The sequence below is a fragment of the Amphiura filiformis genome, chromosome 12, assembly GCF_039555335.1.
Source record: "Amphiura filiformis chromosome 12, Afil_fr2py, whole genome shotgun sequence".
NCBI classification, from domain to species: Eukaryota; Metazoa; Echinodermata; class Ophiuroidea; order Amphilepidida; family Amphiuridae; genus Amphiura; species Amphiura filiformis.
Window position 1 is genome coordinate 33,360,357 of NC_092639.1, and position 25,450 is coordinate 33,385,806.

Here is a 25,450-nt window from a genome sequence, read left to right on the forward strand (position 1 = left end):
TATTAAAGCAGAGGAAAATTCACACCTGTTTAGGTTGAGTGATGAGTGATGACCATTAACATGATTAACAAAACTAAAAGCTGCTCTTTCAATATTTCCTTTACAATGTTCATAAATAGGCCTACCTTGGTGGGGGAGGGGGCTGAAAAATTCCAGTGAGTCAAAAAGTTTTGACCGTCCAAACAGGGAAGTTAAAAAAGTTTTTGACGTGGCAAAACTGGGTCAATAAAGTTTTGACACGTACCGTACCACTGGTAGCGAGCAAAAACAAAATCAGGGTTTTTACGCTTTTTTGGACCAAAATGATCCAAATTTTGTCCACTTTTCACAAAATCGCCCCCCCACCCCCTGGACAAAAGGTCCACCTGTTCCAAATCAGCACCACCCCCCAATGAAATCCTGCGTACGGGCCTGACTGTCATGTCAGCCTGATATTTATTTTTTTTACATGCAGATTCATGTAAAATGCCTTATTTTTGTCTTGAATTTAGGGTCAAAAGTTTTGACATACCGAAATCAAAATTTTACACACCCGCCCCCCCCCACCAAAGTATTTATGAACCCTCAGGGCGGCGAGTGCCGCTTTCATTGCTACAGTTGGGGTGCGACGATGGCTGATGATGATGATGTGGATGATGATGATGTGGATGATGCCGGGGATGATGATGATGATTCATATTAAACAAACCCCAACCAAGACCGCCCAACCCGGGCGTTGTAGGCCTATTGAGTGTCCGTGTCATCATCACCACCACCACAGTGGGTGGCTTCCTATAACAGCTCGTTGAGCTAAACTGGAAGTGGGTTGTTTGGACCTCACAGTCGGTGCGGTGCTAAAAACATAAATTTGGTGCTGTACATCAGAAGGTGCGATGTAATCACCACGTCACGCCACGGCAAACTAGCGGCCCCTCCCCCTAAATCATTTTTGTCCGCTCTGGCGTGCTATACATTCCCCAAGGAACTTTGCCCTATAGCAAAAGTCTTGATCAGGTTTTTTGCCATCTCTTCATTGTATTTGGTAAAAGTATGAAAGAATGTAATCACTCTTTAGTACAGTTTTTGACATTATTTCCATATAGTTTTGTGTTTTTTGTGACTTATTATATTGACTATAATCTTATAGAATATCTATTCTTGTTTTTTAATGATTTGCGAATGATATAAAAATGCTTCCAGTCGTATACAATAGAGTGACATTTAACAACAACAAGAAGCGTCATTCGCGACGGAATTTGCAGTGAAGAAATCTTTCTTTCGTTGTTTTGTTAGGTACATGTAATATAATATTTCATATTTTAAGTATTACTTGTTATACATTTTATGTATTCGGATGTGCAGATTGTCTTCCAGCTATCATTTGTTATAAATATCCGATTGAAAGGCCCGTCAATCGTCGATCATCGACATCGTGATCATCATTCATGATTCTCACATGACATGATCTAATAGTAGGGATGCCCACTCTCAATACAGTTTCCACTAGAACGATTTTTCATTTACTGTGTGCGTGCACTCACACACGTATTGTCTATGGAGAAACTGATCGATACAAGAAATCCCAGGCATGTTAAATGGCGTACATACTTGTTTTGATCCAAATGTAGGCCTATATCTAGGTATCCCAGGCAAACCTTAGTTAACACATTTGCTAGTCAGCGAAATTCGCCGAGACCGGGACCCAAACACAATGCATTTTTACATAGAAATTTGAATTTTTTTCGAGAATAGGTCGGTGAAGGAAACCTACATAAATATATGTTTTCTATACTTCACTTGACCCAAATATATGATTTTTTATGGTGATAATCAAGTCGCACATGGAATTTTAGAGGGATTTTGATAGCAGTTCCATTAAAAAAAGCTGCTATTGCCATGAGACTAAGATCTAGAAACACCCCTAAATGCCGTTTTGGGGAATTTTGCTCTCTGAATCTTTTTGATGAAAGTCAATCTTTGACAAGATGTAACTTTGTTACGGAAAGTGCTATGACAAAAATGTTTTCAGTTTTGGCTTTCTTTACTCAAGGGCTTTAATTTGATATGTAAAATGGTGCAGTTTGATGGCAAATTTGAATTCACCTAGCATACCTACTATATCAGGGTGTTTCAAGAAATTCCTGATTCCACCAGAAAACATTCACCAAACTTTTTCCTGTTTGGTCAGTAAATAGAGAGGACCTTCCTGCATGAAGAGATCAACTTTTTTTAATGAAAAATTTAATGAGATGAGAACTTCAACAGGTTGAAGTGACACCATTCCGTGCATCAGGTGTTCAAACGCAATTATCTCCGAATTTGGAGTGAATCAGACAAGCAAACTTACATACTCATAAAATTTAACTATTTATGAAGACAAAATGTAATACGATGTTAAGAAATTTAAGAATGTTTCAGCCTACCATTGCCCATCTCAAATCATGCACTTCCCGTGCACTTCTCACTACCATGTCCATTTCATAGGGAGTATAAAAACCGGGGACCATCATGGCTTCCATGCACACAGTGTATTGCTCAATGTAGTAAAGATAACCTTTGAGTTGGAGCAAATTTCTCAAAATTGGTAGTGATTAATGTTACCAAACTTATGCCATGATGAAATATAATAATTTTTGAAGATAAAATGTGCTGACCTTAAAAGATTGAACAATGTTTAAGACTACCGCTTTTCATTTGAAATAATGCACTTATTGTTCATCTCCTCTATGGAGATATTTTCCATGGCGGCCATCTATGATCATGCTTGAGGTTTCAACAAACAAACCATGGGTTTTGAGGTCTTATAGTTTTTGTTGTATGTCAACAAAATCGATTAAATTTTCAGGATGATCTTATTTTCATGTTGTTATAAGCAAATATAATGTTCCAGATAAGATAGTTAATAAATACATTAAGAAAAAGTACCTTAAAGTTGCACTTTCTGTTAGTATTCCTTTTTGGACTTTAATTAACTTTTTAACATGTTCTAGCAGCCCTATATAAAACCGTGACACTCGAAAGGCCATATCTCTGGAATGAAACGTCCGATTAAGATTATTTAAACGCCAAAATGTTTCTTTCATCAATTCCCATCCAATAAGTTAGGTCTGAATCAATTTAAAAGTACTTCAATTTTTAGTGGACATGCCTACTAATAGTTCACCACGTAAACTTGTATGGCTCAAAATTCGGACCGCTCGCCATTAAGTTTAGTGCTTTCTGTGTTTTGAAATTTGTTGACGTTTTAACGATCCCCGATTCCCGGTCGATTATTTTAGCTGTGTCACGTCACATGCATGACGCTGCAGGTGGGTACCAACCAAACTTCCGGAAAAAAAACCTCGATCGCTGATAACGATGTGATATGGGACTTACATAGGATTACACAGAGATATTTCTTGCCAAAATTTGACCATTTCTAGGCAAGTTGGCCCTACTTTGTCTGCGTTATGTGAAAAAGGACAGTCTTATTATCTTAAGTAATAAGTAAGTATAAGTGCAACGCTTTTGATGTTTTGATGTTTCGGGAGACTGGGTCTGGGAGGGATAATAATAAAAAAAATGATGGAGCCTATTCTTGACTGTGTAATATTCCTTCACCACATTGCCGTATGGTAATAATCTTATACGATGGACAGATAGTATCAGTTTGTGAATGAGGACATCGTATAAGTTCCTTGTACTAATGCAGCCCTTCATTTTTAAGGAGCTCCTCAGAGAGCTCCTGACAACATTTCAGGAGTGCTATTTATCAAGCTCCTGGTTTCTTGAAAATATCACGTTTTAAATGCTGGACATTGTAAATTGAGCTCCTTGTTGAGCTCCATAATAAAGTTGGGAGAGTGATTAATAGAGCTCCACCAGTTTATAGAAATGAAGGTCTGCTAATGATCTAAACTAAAGTTAATTTTTTATTACTTCCGTGGTCCAAGCTGTGCGCCAAGCATAGACGAGCGTACACATAGAAGAAATAAACAATCACGCTGATTGGCTGATCAACGGCAACGCACTTGACAACAAGCTGGTTGACGCATTGGTCATCGGCGCGGCACGTAGTAGGCGACCTGACCTTGTCACTTCTACGCGATCGCAATTCACATGTTCACCAGCGCGTACCCAGACCCAGAAGTAATAAAAAATTAACTTTCGTGCCTTACCAATTTCGACCTCCTGGCTCGTTTGTTTACAAACAGAGAGGTAGACAAAGGGCCTGTCAAAATTGTTCCGCTTGTCCAAATACTCAAGTACCGGTATCAAAAGGATGGTCCACAATAGAGTGATTCACGCAACATGAATAGGGAATTAAAAAACTGTGAAGTAGGACTATGTGCTTCTTTTGTCCAATTTGGCATCAAGATTTCGAATGGAAACAGTTCAGACCCAGAACACGATCATGTCAGAAATTAATATTTTGTTCTGGGTCTGATTATTCGGACTAGACATGATCATGTTGATGAATCCATGATCATTCTTCATCCATCATCCATTGGACCATGTTCTCCAAATTTATATGGCACTGGTAGCTAATATTATAGCCTAGTATATAGATCTATACGGTGATTTTTTTATTTTGGGTGGATCACCGTATATAGGCATCAGGCATTTTACATTGAAAATACACGGTTCTTACATTATGGAGACTGGCAGGTCCGTATGCACAAAAGAGTTAGACTGGGTTTAAAGTTAGACCTGGTCTAAGTGGAATTTAATACCAGGAGAAAGGACATTTTCCTTTACATTTTCTTAAGTTCTTTTGTATTATTTGTGAACTTTGCATTTAAGTCTTTAAAATTTGCTAGTTACTTTAGGAAGGAAATAAGAGTAAAGGTCCATTCCTGGTGGAACTAAATTCTGCTTAGACCAGGTCTAACTTTAGACCCGGTCTAACTCTTTTGTGCATACGGACGGCAGACTGGATTAGAATATGAGACTAGTATCAAAATATACTATTTGGTATATTTGGTAGTAGTGTCAGGTTAGAACTACCCCTGGTGGACAAAAATTATCAAGGTCATGTCAGGGTCATACAGGCTCAAATTGCCACAGATTGTTGCAGGTTCATAAAAATTATTGGTGTGAAGGAAAGCGAGACAATAAGCTGCAACAAATGTCTGACATAAAATCGATATATGTTACGTATAATATCTGGTAGAAATATATTATCAATTTTACATCATCAAAAAATTTCGGCGAGCCAAAAGGGGAGGGGCAAGCGATTTTTGGCACACATTCATGGGGCGCCTTTTTAAAACGTGCTAAAAAGGTTTAAGAAAACGGTACTGAAGAAACGCTTTAATATGCAAATTTTCCTGCTCGCTGCGCTCACAACATTTATCAAGACAAATTGGGATCCCAAAATTTTGGCATGTGCAAGGGGGGGGCAAAGAATCCTTGGCTGGCCGAGAAGGGGGGGGGGGCAAGCAATACCCCCACACTGGGGGACTCATAATTATTGCACAGCCCCTAAACATTTAAATACGGGAAATAGAATGGGAATCTAGATTAGGCCTAAATACCGTAGATATGTTACATCAAATATTTTACATCGAATAAAAAGTCTGTAGGGTCACTAACGCTAAGATTTGACAACCACTTTCCATCCTATTTATCATAAATCTAGGCCACCACACACTATGGACCACAATGACCCCATCCCAATGGCATAGCCCAATAACCTGAATTAAACAATCATAGAGCAAAATTTGACCTGAAGTGGCAGAGTATGAGTTTTTATCCCCATATTTTGAAAGGTCATTCAATGAATGTACAAATGTATTGGGGTTAAAGAACTGCCCCTGATAGATGAGAAGAATGAATTACTAGCATGAGGGTCAACCCATTATATTGCTCAATACAATAGGGGTATTTTGTTAAATAATTGAATTGAATTGAATACATACCCAATACATACAATTATTAAGTATGACATTGGGATGTACCTGTTTACAGTCACAGCAACTGTTGTAAAAAATAACAGTTTTATAATGATCATGGATGGAAAGTATTTCATGAACATGCAACAAGCCAGTCTGCCACAGTCTGCAGTCTGCCAGTCTGCATAATGTAAGAACCGGAAAATACACGTCGTCCATGCACCACACAATTGAATAGCAGCCCGGTACTGCACAGGTTCACTGTTTACCAGTTGCTCTCGTCTATGTAATCGGCAATCACAGAGCTTAAAAAAACATGGCGCACATATCATGACATCGGGAATTGACACAAATTTTACGGTAAAAGCAGGATAAAATTCAAATTGAGAAAATATTCTAGGTCATGAGGTATGACTTGTTGTACTAATTAGATTAGTATGACGTCTTGCTCAGCTCAGCTTCTGTAGCCTGCAATCACTCAGTTTGGTACGAATAATTCCGTACGGTACACATTCAAGAATCAAGGCTACAGCCCAGGCTACACATAGCGCAGCAGCATGAGCAGTGGTGTAATGAAATGAAAATTTCAGCCCTTGAGGGATTTCCCAAAAACGTTTTATTGACAATGGGTGTTGAACTGTATGAAATCAAGAACCACCCTGAACTCAGGTCATGGTTCAATTAGGAACAATTCAAAACATGGTGATGATCAATGCGCAGAATACGCGGGGGTTCACTCCCATTGTGGCCTGTATACACCATCCGCGATAATAAAAACGCGTAAAAAGGGAAGCTTTTCGTGGGTAGGCACGATACGCGCGTATCGTGTTTAGGGTGCCAAAAACATGAAAAATTGGGAAAAAGGGTAGCAAAATTGCAATAGCCAATACGCGGAAATGAAATTTAGGGTATGAAATTTGATGCAAGGAATAAATCTCTCATAAACAGGTGAGTGTTACCTGTTTAGGGTATCGTTTTAGCCAAGGGTTAAATCCTTGTTTAGGGTGCTTTTCAAAAGTTATAGCGGATGGATGCAGGCCACATGGGAGTGACCCCGGGCAGAATAGCGCACACAAATGACACAATACGTTTTACCATTGAATTATCATCCACAACAACAATTTGATCCATTCATATCAATCATCCTGTATCACTTCCCCGGGATCACTTCCTAGCAGTCGCTGTAAAATTCGGCACAAAAATAAAATCTGACTCTCAACTTTACACTAAAAATATACCTGAGGAAATTAGCTGACCATAGTATAAGGAACAAATTGCCTAGGAGACCGTCTTGATCAAGACTAACCGAGAAACACTGTGGTATGCCGTGATCAGAACCGCAGAACAGCAATCCCTTGTTTAGGAAAGTTATTGCTACACATACCCCCAGGTCTACACCTCATGAAATTTATGTTGACTTCAGGATCTTATTATTCCAACATCAAAAATTCATATCGACAATTAGCACTACATTAGGGACTGACAGTGATTGGAAGTACATGTAGTGCGATGCACCCCCCCAAATTTGGAAAAGTATATAAAAAGCCCGGTGGGTTCAGTCTTCACTGACAATGTGTACGCATGATGGTTCCAATTAGGGGTACTTTTCAAGAAATGTCCGCGGAATTTTCGAGGACAAAATTGTTCGCGATTGTCCAAATTAGGGGTGTTTTGGAGCAAAATTGTCCTTGAAATGAAAAATAAGGTATATTTCTAGGACTTTCGTCCGTGTTTTACCGCTACAGTTTTCGTTATTGTCCTCATTTCCCCGTGAAATAGGGGTAAAAAATCAAAAGCGTCCTTAAATGGTAAAATAGGGGTATTTATTTCGAAAAAATGTCCTTGAATCCTCGTAATAAGGGGGTGAAATGAAAATGCGTCCTCAAAATGATAAAAATAGGGAGGTATTTGGGGCAAATTTTCCTTGATTTCAGCGCAAAATAGGGGGTAAAATTGCTGCAAATGTCCTCGATTCCCCGTGAAATAGGGGTCATTTTCAAATCCTGGAATACGTCCTACCTTTATTAAATACAAACTGAACCCACCGGGATAAAAAGTCCCAAAAAACAGGTTTTTTATGCTTTTTTGGACAAAAAGGTCCAAATTTTGTCCACTTTTCACAAAATTAACTCCCCCCCTTGGAAAAAAGTTCACTTTTTCAAAATCAGCATCCCCCAAATGAAAATCTGCGTAAAAGCCTGTGTAGTGCCACCACTAATAGCAGATCTGAACATAACTATAATGTATAATAGTCTGTTAAATACCTTCCTGGAGTCTGTAAAGTAAAGGGCTATTTCATTATAAATGACAACATTGAGTCCCAAAAGGGGTCAAAATTCAAACTCATTTATTTCATGCAAATTCATTATCATTTCAAAGTTCAGATGGTGTGTCAATAATTCTCAAAATATTAGAGCGTCAAACCCTCAGGAACCATTAAAAAAATGAAATTGAATTTTTGCTGTGTAAAACATAGCTGCCGTCTGGAGGGGACATTTTTTTAAACAATTTAATACACAACTTTGAAAGAGTATATATGTAACCAACATTGGGTTCATACTTATTCATATTTAGTCTGTAATAATTGTTGTATGTTCCTTTACACTTCAGTGTCTTAAATATGCCAGTTTCAATATAAAACAATTAGTAAATTGATACTAATCCAGATAAATGGTGCAAAATTACTACATATTTTAAGGATAAACTTTATCTTCACATGAAAAATTCATGAAATAGTCATTTTGTCCTGCCCAATAGCTACACTGATGCATAAGTGAGTATCCTGCGACAATCTGTTGTACTAGTCATGGAAAACCTAAAATAAAAGACCCCTCCTGTGTCATTTGTTCTGGATAGGACACATTTTTTAACACATAATATTAAAGCATACTTTAACTTTAGAAATAGCTACATCAATATTATTGCATCAATATTATTGCATAAAAGATCCCCAGCATTTAAAATCCACTACAAACAGGGTTAATATTCTGGTTAAATTAGGAATATTGCAATTTTTAGCTAACCGAAGTTCAATGCAGAATAATATCATATGTGTTCTCAACAACTGGACAATAATTTGAACACTAAAGTGGTTTGTAAGCATAATTTGCAATAAAATGCAAAAATTTCTTGTGGGTTTGGCTCTTTGAAATTTTTATTTTTTAGTTTGTTTACCAATTCATGGAAATGACATAATTGTGCTGGAGAGGACATTTGTTAAATTGCAAACAGAATCGTGGATACAGGCTTGCAAAAATGCAACAAATACCAAATCATGTGCCACCTTGGTAGAAGGAAGACCACTCTTCCTCTACAAATTTCACATTCTATGATATAATCCTTCTTATTTCAACAATTAGTAATTAACTTCAGTTCTGGAGAGGACAAATTTTTAACGCTGAACTGTGGTATCAAGAACAAGTGGTCTACTGTATGTAAAATAAATGAATTCCTCAATCAGTGCCCTGTCCCATCAATTGGTAATATAACACAGATTATACAGGTAGGGTAAGGGTTTATATTTCCTCTTTAATGTTAACAAAAATGGAGGCATGAATTGGAGAGGACACTCATTTTTTATTTAACGAAAATGCCAATTTTGCAAGAATCTACGAATTTTAACATTTTGCACCAATTTTCACCATTCAACTTGCATGATGTTCCACACATATCATATTTTCATTGCAACAAGCACATTGCCATAGAATGTACCTAATTTTTCAAAGAATTAATTCAGAATACATGGGCAAAATGAAATGGGACTCCAAAATTGGGTTAAAATGTACCTTTTGGCAATTTTTTATACAAAAAATAGACAGAATTCTGTAAAATGCTCATGTAGCTTGTAGTTTGTGGCATACTTAGAATTAAGTTAATAACACTGCATTATCACCCTAATTATATCAACCAGATATGATAAAAGCCATTTTTGTGAACGTGTCATTTATAATGAAATAGCCCTAAAATCAAATTGTGAGATTTTCTCAAAACTGTTAATTTTTTTGCAGGAATTTGTTATGCTAATTTGGATTCTTGGCATCATTTCCTTTCTGAAAATGTATACTTTTATATACTTCTCATCATTACATGTATTCAGAGATATACAATAAAAAAACAATATCTAAAATAATGACTCGATGAATGTATACCAGTATAGCAATGCTCTTCATTTTTTGTTATAAAATGTGTGTAGGCTTAATTGTGATGCAATCACACTAAATGAGTCTGATTTAAATATTGATCAAAATCAAAATTCAGTTTTCAATTTTATTACATAGCCATTCTCAGAGCTTTATTTTGCTAAAATGCCCATCATAAAATTAAACTTAAGTTTCCAGAGATTTGGCCATTTCTGTGTTGGATGTTGCTCAGAACAATAAAACACAAAGAAAGTTAAATACTATCATCTGGCTTTATCTCAATATCAATATTCCTGACATCTGACTCATTTTCTTGATCACAGCATGCATTTATAGGCTTGTTAGCCTGGCTTGAGCATTTCATTTGAGCTTGGTCATATCAGGACCCAAGTGTGTCTCCACACAGAGCGACCATTTAATCTACCAGCTGCTTTGACTTAAAGAAATGTTATTTTTCATTATCTTCCCTTTTCAGGCACCAAGACAGGAGGATGGAAATAATTGAGTGAAACATGAAACATCACAATTCATTCTCCATCTGTGATTTATGAGAATGGATCTGTATGATCGTATCACTACACTTGGCAGTGGAGCAGGAGGAGCTGTTTATTTGGTCCGACACAAGAAAGACAAAAAGTAAGCAAACTTAGTAATAAATTTAATTGTTTTATTTAAAAGATGTGCTTCTTGTTAAATTGGATGACCATAAAAACATGTATAGGCCTATGGTGTTTCTGTGTGATATGGTGTTTAGTAGGTGTGTCAGATGTGAGTGAGATGTTAGCAACATTTATAAACAATTATCATTTTAGGAAAAGGAAATTTTAATGAGGTTTTCACTATTTTATTCAGCAGCAGATCCAGTGGGTGTTTTAACCACCACCACCCCCCCCCCCATGGGGCACAGACGAAAAAAATTGCAGTTGCGTTACATACATACATACATACATACCAGTTGTGTTTTAGAGAGACTATCTTCGGGCTTCCAAGAAAGGCTTTATTGGGACGACGTGTGCGCAGAATTTGTGTATTTTCGCCCATGACTTGTTGAAAAGGGCTTTATTGTGACAATGTGTACGTTCAGCACAGAAAATTTTGGTATTTTACAATATTTTGGCCCATGATCTGGGCAGGGTTAGCGCTGGGTCAAAATTTACGGGGTCCATTGGACCCCTTCAACCCCAATTTCAAACATTTCGGGTCCGGGGTAATTTTTTCGGGTCCCAAAGTTTGTTCGAATTTTTGGGTAATGTGATATATGAACACATTAAGAGTACCGTACTGAAGACGAACAATAAAGAATTGAAGAAACAAGGAGATATTTTGTGACTGATCATGTTTTGAAGAATTTTATGACAATAATTACCACATGGCCACCCATGCATGGAAAATTGTAACATTTGTTAAGCTTATTACTGGGTAATTTTGTCATTTGGAAGGACTGAATTTACTAGATGTGAAACAGTCAAACTTTACTATCTGCGCCGGTAGAGGCAACGTTATGCAATTGCAGTGTTGCAGGCCGAATGTGGTTCAAAATTCGGCACCCTAACTTCTTAAGCTGATTATTCATGTGTCCTTTCTAACACAAATTTTCCTTCAGTAATCAAGAGAAGTTCTACATTTTTGAGTAGAGGAAACTCACAAATTTACTAGCTGAAGCATTAAAATAATGTGAGGAATCTATGAAATCCTGAAAATCTTGTATAATTTTGGAAGATTGTCACGCAGGGCAGGACACACGATATTTTCGTCTCACCACTGAACTATACACCCATATAAACATTGCTACTTCTATGACGTCATAGTTGTCTGGCATTAATTTTGGAGTATGAGATCCATGAACTCACGTAATTTGCATAATATAATTTGCATATAATGGAGAATACTGTATTTAGTTTGATGATCAATTGGCGAATTTCAGGGATCTTTCTTGCATTCTGAAGACTGACATTGAAATTTATTGCGTCCGGTCGGACGCAGAAGGTTTGATAATTTCAAAATTAATGCGTCCGGCGCCCTAAAAAAGCGTCATGGACGCGAAGACGCGATCTGGCGCGAACCCTGGATCTGGGTGAATTTTGGTGGCAAAGGGGCTCCTTGCCCCTTTTCTTTTCATTTGCCCTCCAGATTTTCTCTTTCACTTTTTGTCAGAGGGGCACTTTTTTCTTTCATTTTTTGTCAGGGGGCACTTTCCTTAAAGATGTCATCGATGCCAGCAGGTTAAAATTCGAACCTTTTTCGGGTTTTTTGTAACAAGCATGCATACCAAATAATATAGCAAGTGAACCCTCCAGGATTTTAGGTAGCTCTCCATGGCACACTTATCTAATGCAGAATGTATTACTTTTCTTTTAAAATATTGCAGATTATTAGCTTTGAAGAAAATACAGTTGGATGAATCAAGAAAAACAAGAACTAAAGATGCAGTACTAAAAGAAGCAAGGTATGATCCACAGATGCAGGAGTGAGAAACTTTTGCAAAATGAAGGCCTAATTGAAACCATTTTATGGACTATTTTGGTACTATTATTGTGTACAATTTGAGTTTGAAAAAGCTGAAAATTGGTGAAATGAAGCTATTAAAGCCATTCGTGGACAAGTTCTCACTATTATTAACTGTATAAATTATTACTGTAAATATTAAGTGTCGGGTGTCCAAAGCAGAAAAAAGGGCAAAAGCAAGGGGGTGTCTGAAGGGGGGATGCGCCCCCCCTCAGAAGTGAGAAACTTTTGCAAACTGAAGGCCCAATTGAAGCCATTTGGTGGACAATTCTGGCACTATTATTGTGAACAATTTTATTTTGAAAAATCCGAAAATGGGTCGATCAAATGAAAGCCGAAATGGAAGCCATTCATGGATAAGTTTTCACTATTATTGTATAAATTATTGCTTTTAGTGTTGGGTGTCCAAAGCAGAAGCAAAAAGGGGAATTTGTTTATCCATAGGCCTACACACTGTGTATTAACACAGGGGAGTTGGAAAATTTTGCAAAATGAAGGTCCAATTGAAGCCATTTCGTGCATCATTTTTACACTTTCTTAAGCATGTTAAAGGGTCTAGAATAGAGATTTGATTATATATGTTCACCCAGACATGTTACACACACCACTGGCTCCCCTGCCCCCGGTTCCGCCGCCTATGGCACGGCTGGGACTTGAACCCGGGACCTCAGTGGTGCAAGGCGAGCCAAAGTGTCACCAGTGTGACATTAAAATCTTGATAAAATCTTGAAATAATTGATAAAGATGTATTTAATGTGTCAATTTTGCAATTTAGTTTGGGCCATAAAGATTGAAGGTCTGTAGATTGATATTCCTAAGGGCCCATTTGGCCTGTGAAAATATTGGCTTTTTTCTAAAACTGTTTACTAGTGATACTATTGAATTCCTTGTACGGTGGTCAACCTGTGATGAAACACTGAGCGATGACCTATTATTCTCCCTGTGACCAAAAACTCATCCATGTCATCGCAGTTTCTTGCTTCAACAAATCATCTGCTGTCTGTATGATTCATTCTCTGACCAGCCCGGCCCAACCCAGGGGGTCCAACAGCCTGGCCAGGTAGCATGTTGCCTGACCGCACAGCATGGTATCCCACAGTGCAGCACTTTATTTCAAATAAAATTTGCTTTAATTGACCGTTAATTTTTGTTTTAGAGTAAGGAAGTTAAGAAAAATATATGATATTATCAATGGATATACATTCAGTGTTATTTCTTCATCAATGTTAATGAAAACAAAAGTAATTTGAATATTTAAATCAAATTTTCAACAACCAAAAAGTTGTTTTGTTATGTAAATTATTTTCCTCTCCGTGAATTTTTTCAGCCGCTGTAAAATTGGCAAATTAGATGTAGCTCATCATGCAGGGGCGTCTATTCTTCCGTTAATCGCCCCCAAAGGGGAGGGAATAATTTTACCCCTTTGGGGAAGAATTTTGCATTTTGAAAAAGAAAAAAAAATAGAGGGGAAAAACAGAAGAAAGTCAACAGGATTCAAGAAAGATTAAAAATAAAATTAACTAATTTGGGGAAATATGTATATCTGGAACATGTGTTATTATGTTTTATGGTTATTTTTGGAATGAAATAGATGGTCACTGGCTGACAATGACTGTTCTACAGGGTAGGGGAATTCATCAAGTGTCATTTTGGGAAGAATTATAATGGGTAGGCCTACATAGCATTAGCATACATGTAGTGGTCCCTTGGCTTTTACCCATACCCATCCCAAAAATAATTATTTTGAGGGAAACCATAGACTTTAGCATAAAACAGAGAAAAGTTGGGTCAGTAATTCTTCCCTGCCTGGGCAATAGTGACTGGTGGTCATACTATAGATAATAATGCACACAAAGATTTGCATATTTCATACAAAATCTATTTTCTTTTTAGTTTGGACATCTAGGGAAGCATTTGGGATTCTAAGGGAAGACAGAACCATCATTTTGTTATAAACAGCTCTATTGTCCAAGTTTATCTTCCCTTTTAAACCTCGGCTTCAGATCCAAATCCTTAATTATCTTTCCCTAAACCCTAGGCCTAGATGCAATAGTTCTACAGAAGAATTTTAATTCTAAGGCTTTATAAATCAGGGGCATGTGAGTCACCACATATATAAAAGAGCTGAAAATGCTGAAAACAGTTAGCAAAAAGCTAAAAACACCTAGCAAAAAGCTGCAATTTGGGAAGATCATACTTTTGTACAGAGCAAGTGTAGGCCTACTGGTACAAAAAAAGCTGAAAATCAAAACCAAAAAACTGAAGTCTCACACCCTTGTAAATAATCAATCACAGCTAGCTCTGAAAATAATAAAGAGCCTAGAGGTGTTTGCCAGCCTGTCTTCCCTTTTTTAAACCATTAGTCCTTAGATGCAATGTTCAGTGTTCAGTTTCCATTTAGGAAAGAATTTGATGTTTTTAGCAAAGACAGAATAGAACAACTCACAACTTTGCCTAACAGTTGTAAGAAGTTTCTGGGTCTGACAACACACCTATATTTAGTCAGGGAAGGGAGGGAACAAGAAATAAGGAAAAGTACATATAGATGGTCGCATGTCATAAGTTGGGTATGCTAAAAGGGTGGAGGGATTACACTTTTCTGAAAATTGTGATACAAATTTGATTGGCTTTCCGTAACCCCATATCCTACAGCAGTAGTTGATACCTCATTTTAAGCCTAATATTATACTCTTTCAGTCTACTGAAGCATATAATTATACATTATTCTGTAAAAAAATCACATCAGTTGAAATGAAAAATGCCAGGGGTGGAGGAGCAGGCGGATGCGGAGCAGGCGGATGCGGGAGTGTGCAATAGGGCCTATGTGAAAATTCACATGTCAGCATGTCAAAACTATTGGTTACTTTTTCAAATCTAGGAGGGTATGATGTATTGACAGCTTTGAATGTTGAATTTGTACAACTAAAACAATTACTGACTACTTAAGGTGGTACTACACCCCCTAATAAATTTTGTGACTAATTTTGCATTTTTCTCAAAAAGTAACTACACACTGGTAACAAAAGTTATATGTATATTATAGGGGTAAGGACTCCAATTACTTCACTGAAATGTCAGTGATTCAAGACAAAGGGTTCATTATATATATGTAAAGAAATGAGGTACATTCTAGCGGTACCTCTTTTCTTATCATAAATAACGCATGCAGCTTGTCTTGAGTCACTGAAATTGCAGTGTAGTAACTGGATTCCTTACCCCTATAATATACATAACTTTTATTACCATTGTGATATTATTTTTTGAGAAAAATGCAAAAAATAGTCACAAATTTATCAAGGTGTGTAGTACCACCTTAAAGGGTTATATGTTCCATTTTTTTCATTTTTAATGAAATCCTAGTTGAATTTCAGTATTTTTAGAAATATGCTAATGTACATTTCTCTCCTTGATATTCATTTCCTCAATAATATAATAACCATCTCGCTAATTACTTGTAAAAAGGTCATTGACCTTCACAATGTAATTAACATACATACAATTATTTTAAATTTTATTATTTGAAGCATTATTGAGAACATATCCTCCAAATCTGATGACATTCTTGCATAAAATAAAAATTTTACAGTCATTTTTGTAATTGAGGTCCGATTTGAGAAAAACGCATTTGAAAATTGAGATTTACATAGAAGCCTGTGTATTAATTAATTAGTAATTAAGCATTATCTCAAAAATTAAGCATGTGTTAAGGTTAAAAATGGTGTTAATTATTAGAGATTGTCAATATATACAACATATCAAAAAATGCAGTTTAATTAGCTCGTCTAATGAAACATAATATTATCTCGCGACTGAAATTGCCTTCCGTAGTGAAGTCACAAGTTTCACTATTTTCCCGGTGGCGGAAATAGCCTTCCGTAAGGAAGTCACGTGATAGTTTCGCGGGCAAGGCTTCGCCCGGGTTGCCGTTAGGTACATGTGTACCGGGTTTCATTCTATATCAGTCAAGCATTCGGAATCGGACGTAAAATTTTTTCTCTCTATGTATCATGTCTATTGTACAAACGAAGAGGCGAATTAAATCAGCAAGCTTATACAATACAGCTTTCTTCACATGGAATAAACTGTGACGGCAACAGATATTAAATCAAGATGTTGTCTGCATAGTTTTGTGTAAATTACTCGATAATACAAGTATACTGAGGTTGTCGGGCGTTACGAATGCAATTCGCTGTATGACGATAATCAAGAGTGTGTGCTGATATTCCGGGGTTTCTTATGCTTGAACATACATGTAATGGCAGCGACCGATGGCTAACACAATTTCTGTATTCGGCTTCAACGGGCAGAACAGGGGATAAATCGGTGAGATATTTGTTTTCAACAATTTGTCAAACCTTGCCGTTAATCAGTTTTATTAGCAGTGAATAACTGGGTTCTAGCCCATCTTTAGAAATTAGCCATGGAGAATAGCTCCAGATACGGATACCTACTTCTAAAATACAGGTTTACATGTCAATCTAACGTTATCTTGCTGTATTTCAGCTAGGGGCCATGGGTAGAAAATCTGGGTTAATGTTCTTAGAACAATCCAAATAGGCCTACGTAATCAGATTGCGGGAGCACTTTCTTTGTCGCGGGACTGAAGTTGAAAATCGCCCAATTAGGCGCCCAAATCGCTGGTTTGGCAACCCTCGTAATCTATTCATGACTTCAGGGACGCTTGCGACCTCTATCATAGATGACCATAATGGTCATCAGTTCTATTCACCATGTTTAGTGAAGTGACAAGAGAATTGAATAGATGCGTGTATGTCCCATCAGAAAGTAATACAATTATTGGTACTCATGAATGCTAAAGATCGATGAATCATGCAGGTGGCCATTTCTATAACACATCATAAACCGGGAAGAAGGAAACTTGTTTCTGTTCTGGTTAAATAAATTAAAAGTGACATTTATTAGTAAAATTCGGTTCAATTTTTTTTTTTTTTTTTTTGTTGGTTCTGAATTGGAAAAATCTCTCTTGGTATAAAATGGCCATAGGCCTATGAGGGAAAGTTATTGTCAATTTTTACGCAAGGATATGTGCACTGGACACGTAATGCTCGAATTGGATAGTGTTCCGTGTTCCATTTTGACGAAACGAATCGTAACAAGCAAACAAAATAAAAAATAATAACAGTAATAATGATAACATGAATATTGTCGTCAAAGAAAAAGGCCATTTTAATTGTGCATTTGACGCGATTGGCTGACCATTGGTATATATAGGTTTTCATAAATGAAATTTCAACTCAAGCAGGGATATTTTACATTTGGAAAAAGAAAAAAAAAAAAAATCATACTCAAAATTTCTGTTCGAATTGGAAAATCTCTCTGAGGATATAATGGCAATTTGAGCGAATTTTAATGTCAATTTCAAACATTTTATCGCAATCATTTTTTTTTTATTGTGGAAGCCATACGTGTTTCCGTTTTGGCATCAACTAGAATAAATTAATGAAGGAGTTGGAGTGTAGAATATATACTGAGGCTAATAATATACAGACATGTATATGACATACAGTATTTAGTGTAGGCTTTGCAGACAGAATTTGCTTCCCTTTTCTTCTGTTTTTAATTGCAGGTCGTGTGGATTTTACGAGATGGGGGATAGAAGGAAGAACGATAGACGAAAGAACGGGAACTTCTATATGGGGAAAATTATGGGCCTACAACGGCTAACTACATTTAGTGCAGACAAAGAGACAAATGATCTACATCTTCATTAAAATACAGTGTTTCCCTCAAATTGAGTAGTGTTGCATCTCGAATATTAACATATTATACAGTGCTTCGATGCGGTAAAAATAGCATCAGCAATTATGGAACTGAATTCTAACATGTCTATGGATGGGTAGGCAGTGAGGAATAGAGGAATATCGGTTCACAGCTTGATGGAAAGGTCAACACTTTTAATATTTGGTATCAGTGGAAGGAGCTTATACAATTCTTTGGCAATCTATCCAGGTTAAACAATTCAGGAAGCACAGTAAGGATACAGGTTGAGTGAATGAAAGAATAATCTTGGGTGTCATCAATGGATCATTCAATTAATAAAAGTTCATACATTAAGCGCTGAACTGATCCGAAAGCAAGTAGTTGAAATTAGCGAGTTTTATCTCGGTAGCAGCTAACCAAATATGTTATTGCAGAAATTATCTTTGATATATTTGTACAAACAAGGGTCATTCCACATCGGACAACTTGACTTTGGCTAGTTGGACAAATAGCGACAAGCGTTATAGCAGAAATCAGATGGGATTGAAATATTACTAATCAAATCAGACGTTAGTGTGCGCAAATATTGATGCCTTGCCTTTTGATGCCTTGTCATTTATGTATTTCTGGATCTGTGTATCCACAAGGGTGATGTACTAGCAACCTCTCCCTTCTTTATCGCATCGTCATTTTTTTAACAATAAGCGTGCAATGTGGTTTCTTTGTGACGGACCCACGGATGTTTCTTCTGCTTTTATCGAAATCGCGGTGGTTTTCTTTTTAACTCTATGTCATAATGTACATTGATTTTATGACGATATTGCTATAATTTTGTTTCAATATTACCTGCTTTATATAGTTTTGATGTGCTTATCATGCTTACTGTAGATTGATGTTGTTTTGAAAAGTAATTTTGTATATAAGGCCTATGCGTTGTAAATCGCTATATCATAATCATGTTTGATGCTTGCTATAGTTTATGATATTTGATATATAATTTTGTATTTAAGGCCTATGCTTTGTAAATTGCTATATCATGTTTGATGTACTTGTAATTTGTTGCATAATTTTGTATTTAGGGCATGCTTGGTAAAGCGCTTAACTACATCTGTTTTAGCGCTTCATAAATGTTTCGTTATTATTTATATATTATTGACTTGGTTCAGATAAATAAAACAAAAAAGATGAATTATGTTTACCTTTTGGGAAATTTAACAAATTTAAGGCACATATTTTCTATCAAACGAAGACCAGATCTCTTCACGATCATTAAGTTAAACAAATTTATAGTATTACAGGTCTTTCTTAATGGTAACTATCAAAAAGGGCTATTATATATAGTCTTGGGTATTTACTTAGAGGGCAGCATAAAATTCATAGTAAAATATTATATATAGTTAATGGCTAAATGTAGTAGAGCGATTATTACATAAAACAAATGGAAGGTAAATAGTTTCCTGAGTTGGAGCTATTAAATTAAGTCCAGAATTCATCCTTATTATCAAGTTATGGTAAATGATGATCTTATTGTAACTATCAAACAAAGAACAGAAATTTTCACATAAGTTGGTAAGACAAAGTTGTGGTTTTTAAAAGTTGTATCTATTAAATGAAGACAAATTTAACCTTTGCATAATGCATATTGCATGGGTTCTTGCTTTTTGATCGAAATTACTGTTGCATTTACGTTGTGCAATATGTACAGTGTGCATTGTTTACTATTTTATGTGTTTTATAATGTATATATATTTCACAGTTAATTGCATCTTGATCAATCGTGTCCTTTTAGGCTTACACTGTGCAATATATTGTTTGTCTTTTTAAACTAGTTTTAATATATGGTCATTTTCACAGTAAAGGGTGTAACTTTTGATTTTTTGGGTCAAAATTTCAAACCACTTAAATATGTTTCTGTTTACTGAAATCATGTATAGAAGCAACTTAAATTCCAGTAAAATAATGTTTCAAGGCTTAAACCTTTTTATTTCTAATAAAAAATTTGACATTTCCATAACATTTTGGTTAAAATCTAAGAAAAAATGTATTTTACATAAGCTCAGAAAATTATGACATGAAAGCTGGAATACATGTGAAATCCCATTCCAAAGTAAGTCAACAGATATAAGTTACATTTTATACCATGGTTTGCTATGTTTGTAATTGCAGTTTTGAAAATTTTTAACATAAAGTGTCATTTACAATGGAAATTTCCCAACCTTAAACATATTTTTAAGTTTTAATTGGGTTCCTAAAATAATTTGAATGTCTAACTTCATGTACAAATACTACTTGATAAAAGGAACCTCCCAGCCAAGTTTCACAGAAATTGGAGTTATATTTTAGAATTGGCAATTAAAGCGATTTGTGTTTGGAGGCTTCAGTTAACAACACAGGTGATCATAAAAGTAAAATATTTGGCTAACTACTGCAAGTTGACATGAAAAAATAGGTAAAAAATATCACAATTACCAATTTTCATGCTTTGCTTCTAAGTATTGAATTTTAGTTGTGACAAAAATTAAATTATCACAGCAAGTCATTTTTTTCGTTTCGGAGGCTTCATGTTAACAATGGCTAAACACTGCAGAAGTAGTTTTTTTGAAAACAACACTGTTGGGATCATCTAAGCTGTTATTTTCTTGTGTGTATTGAATCAATGATTCTATGCTGCAGATATTGTAGATTTATAGCATGTTAACTTTTTCACCCATTTGTTTAGTATGGTGTTTTTTTGCATGTGAAGCCTCCGAAACAGGCTTTTTGGGTATCAGTATATTTTTCAAACATTAACCATAACATCAACATTTTTTTAAATTTATGACATTCTGCACATATCAAGTAACAATTACAATGCAGATATCAGTATGAAACACCAATTTAGATATGCATAGATGATAATTAATCTTATTGTTGTTTGGAGGCTTCATTTGTTTCGGAGGCTTCAATTGTTAACGGAAAGTTTGTATTGGGTCCCATTTTCAAACGGTGATATATATCTCCACGATTTAAAAACATGTGACTTGAGGATCTACTTTGCTACATTTTGATAAATAGATTTGATGAGCTCTTTTATTTATATTTGCACAAGCTTGCTGAACAGTTTGTTTCGAAAAAAAAAAAAAAGTTAACGGAAAAACGGCTCTTTGAAGTCAAGATTTTATAAAAATTTCAAAAGCTTGCAAATCGACTAATTTTTGTTACCCATTTCAAGTTAAGATAACAACTGTTATGAATCAAGAAGAAGTGAAGAAATAACCAAGAATTATGAACCAAAGCTACACCCACAAAGTTTGTTAACAATTGTTAACGGAAAATGAAGCCTCGAAACGACAAATATCGAAGTCCGGTTCTCAAAAATACAGGGCTGTTCACAATTAAATCTAATGTGGCAGTGTTTACTGAACATATGACTGTACTTTCAGGATAAGAAAAATTATCCATGAACTAGCTGAAGAAAACACAGGGTTTTACAAAAATGTTACTGTTTTTTATAGTTTTTCAAAATGGCAATATTAAGTACATTTAAGCCTGCTAAAACTGAACGCAGTAACTCCCAAAGCTGATTATGCTACCCAAGGTAGCTGCTAACTAGATGACTTATGTGGCCAAAAATCATGGAATTCTGTGGCTTTATTAGAACACTACGGATTAAAATGTTAAAAATCCAAAGTTACACCCTTTACCGTGAAAATGACCATATATAGGGCCTACATTTGAACATCACATGTAGGCCTTGAGGGATGAAAGTTCAAATAACGCCAATATTAAAGCAGGCTAATAATCATTGGGTTTGTTTGTTTTGTTTGGCATTGGGTTTTTCTCATACGTAAATCTACCCAAAAGATAGTAGTACATTGTAGGAGTATTTATTGCCCGTCAGACTTTTTGTTATTCCAAACATAACGATGGCTAATGCACTGGTCAATTGAACCGTCAATCATTTTCTTCACCGCAAAGCTCGGCGGAAGGGTAGATGTCATGTAAAACATAAACTGCAATCAGAGGGGGGCGAAGTCAGGCAAGTTCCTTGACTTGTCTCATGGAACTTGGTTGGCAGTTTTTGGATCATTTTTCTAAAATGATCAATTTAATGTACATAATTATACATATATTACATCAATAAATTCTATTTTGTCTTTCCAATCTTCGTGGGTATTTGCCTACTAGAAGATTTGGCGTTGGTTTATGCTGATGCCCACCATGTAATCTAAATATGAATATAATATGAAAATGAGAAAGGGTCAGCCATTTAATTTCTTTTGATATATGTAAGTCCGCTGCTTTTTATATTGTCATCGTTAGATGCAGTCTTTATATTCTATCCATTGTTAAATCGAGTCTTTATATTTTCTCTATCGTTAGATAGTGCATTCCCTGTTAGGGGAACTTTTGGTTTATATCGCTAACTGGCTTTCAAGTAATTGTTTGGGAGGCTCGGTCGGGTAATTACTCTGAGCGAAAAAGTTGACCATAAATCAATAAATATTAGTTGGCTGATTCAATGAATTTTCTCAAAGCATTGCATGAATAAATTATGCGTTCTTTCTGAATGACTGATAAGTGTCCAAAAATTGGTGTGAGGCATTTCTTTATTTCAGTGTCTAGGGATAATGCAGTTTAATTAGCTCGTCTAATGAAACATAATATTATCTCGCGACTGAAATTGCCTTCCGTAGTGAAGTCACGTTTCACTATTTTCCGGTGGCGGAAATAGCCTTCCGTAAGGAAGTCACGTGATAGGTTCGCGGCCAAGGCTTCGCCCGGGGTGCCGCTAGGTACAAGTGTACCGGGTTTCATTCTATATCAGTCAAGCATTCGAATCGGACGTAAAATTTTTCCCACCCTCCACTCCCTTTATGTCAAGGTTGATCTGATTAAAATTGATCAAAAGAGAGGACAGGGCGTCGAAAATGAGTATCGCAAGAGTGAGACAAATCACATGAAGGTTTCATCTTTATTAAGTCAAAATGTAATTAAGAATGAAATGAAATCAGAACATGTTGGATGTCACGGTTCTTTGTGTTGCATAATAGTATGACTATATGAGTGTACGTGTGTGAGTAGTTCACTTCAGCTTCAGTTTCTATCTCAGCAACATGTTCTATTCTGTTGCGCAGCTGTAATATTTATTCTCAGTGAAATAGTGTGGTGAAGTTTGCTTCTGCCTCAGAAGCATTAGTGAAATTGATTTTAATTTGTGCCATTTTGAGTCAGAAGGAGAAAGGAAAACATAATTGGTTGAGAGCCCTCGGGTTAGAATATACTGCGGAATAGTATGACTAAGGGTGAGAGTGCGTGAGTAGATCATTTCAGGTTCAGGTCTAATTCAGCAACACGTTTCATGCTGTGGCGCAGTTATAAATTTTCAAATATCGTTGTAAAATAGTGTGGTTAAGTTGCTTCTTCTACAGAAGCATAAGTAAAAGTGTTAAAATTTATGCCATTTCAATCTTGGGCGGTATTTTGGTTGATGAATGTTGTGTATAGCGGGAAGGAAGGAATCAACACCAGGTTGGCATGGGGTAGCTAGACAGGGGCCAAGTACTATGCCCTCAGATTTTTCTTGTTCAACAAAATATAAGTAAAAAGGAAATATTGTGATCAAGTTTTTATGAGGTTGCGAAGTCGGCTAGTTATCGCGTTGAATTCTAGGGTAGGCTGTCCTATTGCATTTAGAGTAGGCCTCATAACCTAGTCGTGCATACGATATCATAAGCTTTCAAAGCATGGCGATGTGTGTCAAGGAACCTGGGACAGTTTTTGGATCATTTTTCTAAAATGATCAATTTAATGTACATAATTATACATATATTACATCAATAAATTCTATTTTGTCTTTCCAATCTTCGTGGGTATTTGCCTACTAGAAGATTTGGCGTTGGTTTATGCTGATGCCCACCATGTAATCTAAATATGAATATAATATGAAAATGAGAAAGGGGTCAGCCATTTAATTTCTTTTGATATATGTAAGTCCATGCGCTTTTTATATTGTCATCGTTAGATGCAGTCTTTATATTCTATCCATTGTTAAATCGAGTCTTTATATTTTCTCTATCGTTAGATAGTGCATTCCCTATTAGGGGAACTTTTGGTTTATATGCTAACTGGCTTTCAAGTAATTGTTTGGGAGGCTCGGTCGGGTAATTACTCTGAGCGAAAAAGTTGACCATAAATCAATAAATATTAGTTGGCTGATTCCAATGAATTTTCTCAAAGCATTGCATGAATAAATTATGCGTTCTTTCTGAATGACTGATAAGTGTCCAAAAATTGGTGTGAGGCATTTCTTTATTTCAGTGTCTAGGGATAATACATTTTTTGTCATTTTTGACCATGTAATGGAAATTGTACCCAACTTATGACATGTGACCAGATAGCAACCAGCCTAAATTTTTCCCTTTTGGGTTCATTTTTGGGGATCTCAGTTGGGGAAGAATCTGGGGACGAATGTGACACAGCGCGGTAGGGTGAGGGAATAATTTCAATTTTCTGGAAGAATAGACACCCCTGAGCTCATGTGTACAAAAGTAAAATTCCCCAGATCTTTTGTTAAGTCGTTGTGTACAATTTGGGGTTTAGTCTGCCAAATTCAGAAGAGTTACGAAGGCCTTATTGCCTGTGCAGGCAGCATGCTGTCTGTCATGGTAGTGTTTCCTGGCCAGGCAGTTGGCCCGGGCAGTTGGACTGGAATGCTGACAGAACATGTACATTTGAACACAACCTTTGAATCCCATAAGCATATGATGCTGTACATAATGTATGCATGACCAATCTGTGTAATTGACCAACCACACCATGCAATGTTAAAATACATCCAGGCAGTGTGTGGGGATGCGATGTTGTACATGTGGGAGCTACTGTGGAGTAGCCATAGAACCTAACTTGAGTCGAACAGCTATACAACTGTCCAAGAATTATGTGAACAGTAGCAGAGAATATGCACAGTTTAAGATGATCTTTTTCTTTTTAACTAAGTTATTCTCATTTTCCTCCTTTTCAGAATACTAGCAGAACTGAGGCACCCGCATATTGTGACTTACTATGATTCTTTTTTTGAGGAAACATCTGACTTTGTCTTCTTGTGTATTGTACAGGTAAGCAAAAGCATGTCAACTATAGGGCAATTAAGTAATTCTTGGCCGAGCTCAAACATATCTGTTGCGTCCATGTAGCGTACTAAGCGTGTACGCAATATAAGGCAGGTGCATGCTTTCTTCGGTACCATGCTAT

The 25,450-nt window shown here is 36.2% G+C and overlaps 1 protein-coding gene across 1 annotated transcript in view; it reads left to right on the plus strand.

Moving 5' to 3' along the window:
* Positions 1 to 1,179: 1,179 nt before the first annotated feature.
* LOC140166100 (uncharacterized) overlaps positions 1,180 to 25,450 on the plus strand; it is a 73,840-nt gene continuing 49,569 nt past the window's right edge. The window contains exons 1-4 of the mRNA XM_072189484.1: positions 1,180 to 1,272; positions 10,467 to 10,627; positions 12,360 to 12,437; positions 25,221 to 25,314. Coding sequence (XP_072045585.1) covers positions 10,539 to 10,627; positions 12,360 to 12,437; positions 25,221 to 25,314 — 261 coding nt within the window. The 5' untranslated portion in view covers positions 1,180 to 1,272; positions 10,467 to 10,538. The remainder of the gene's footprint in view (positions 1,273 to 10,466; positions 10,628 to 12,359; positions 12,438 to 25,220; positions 25,315 to 25,450) is intronic.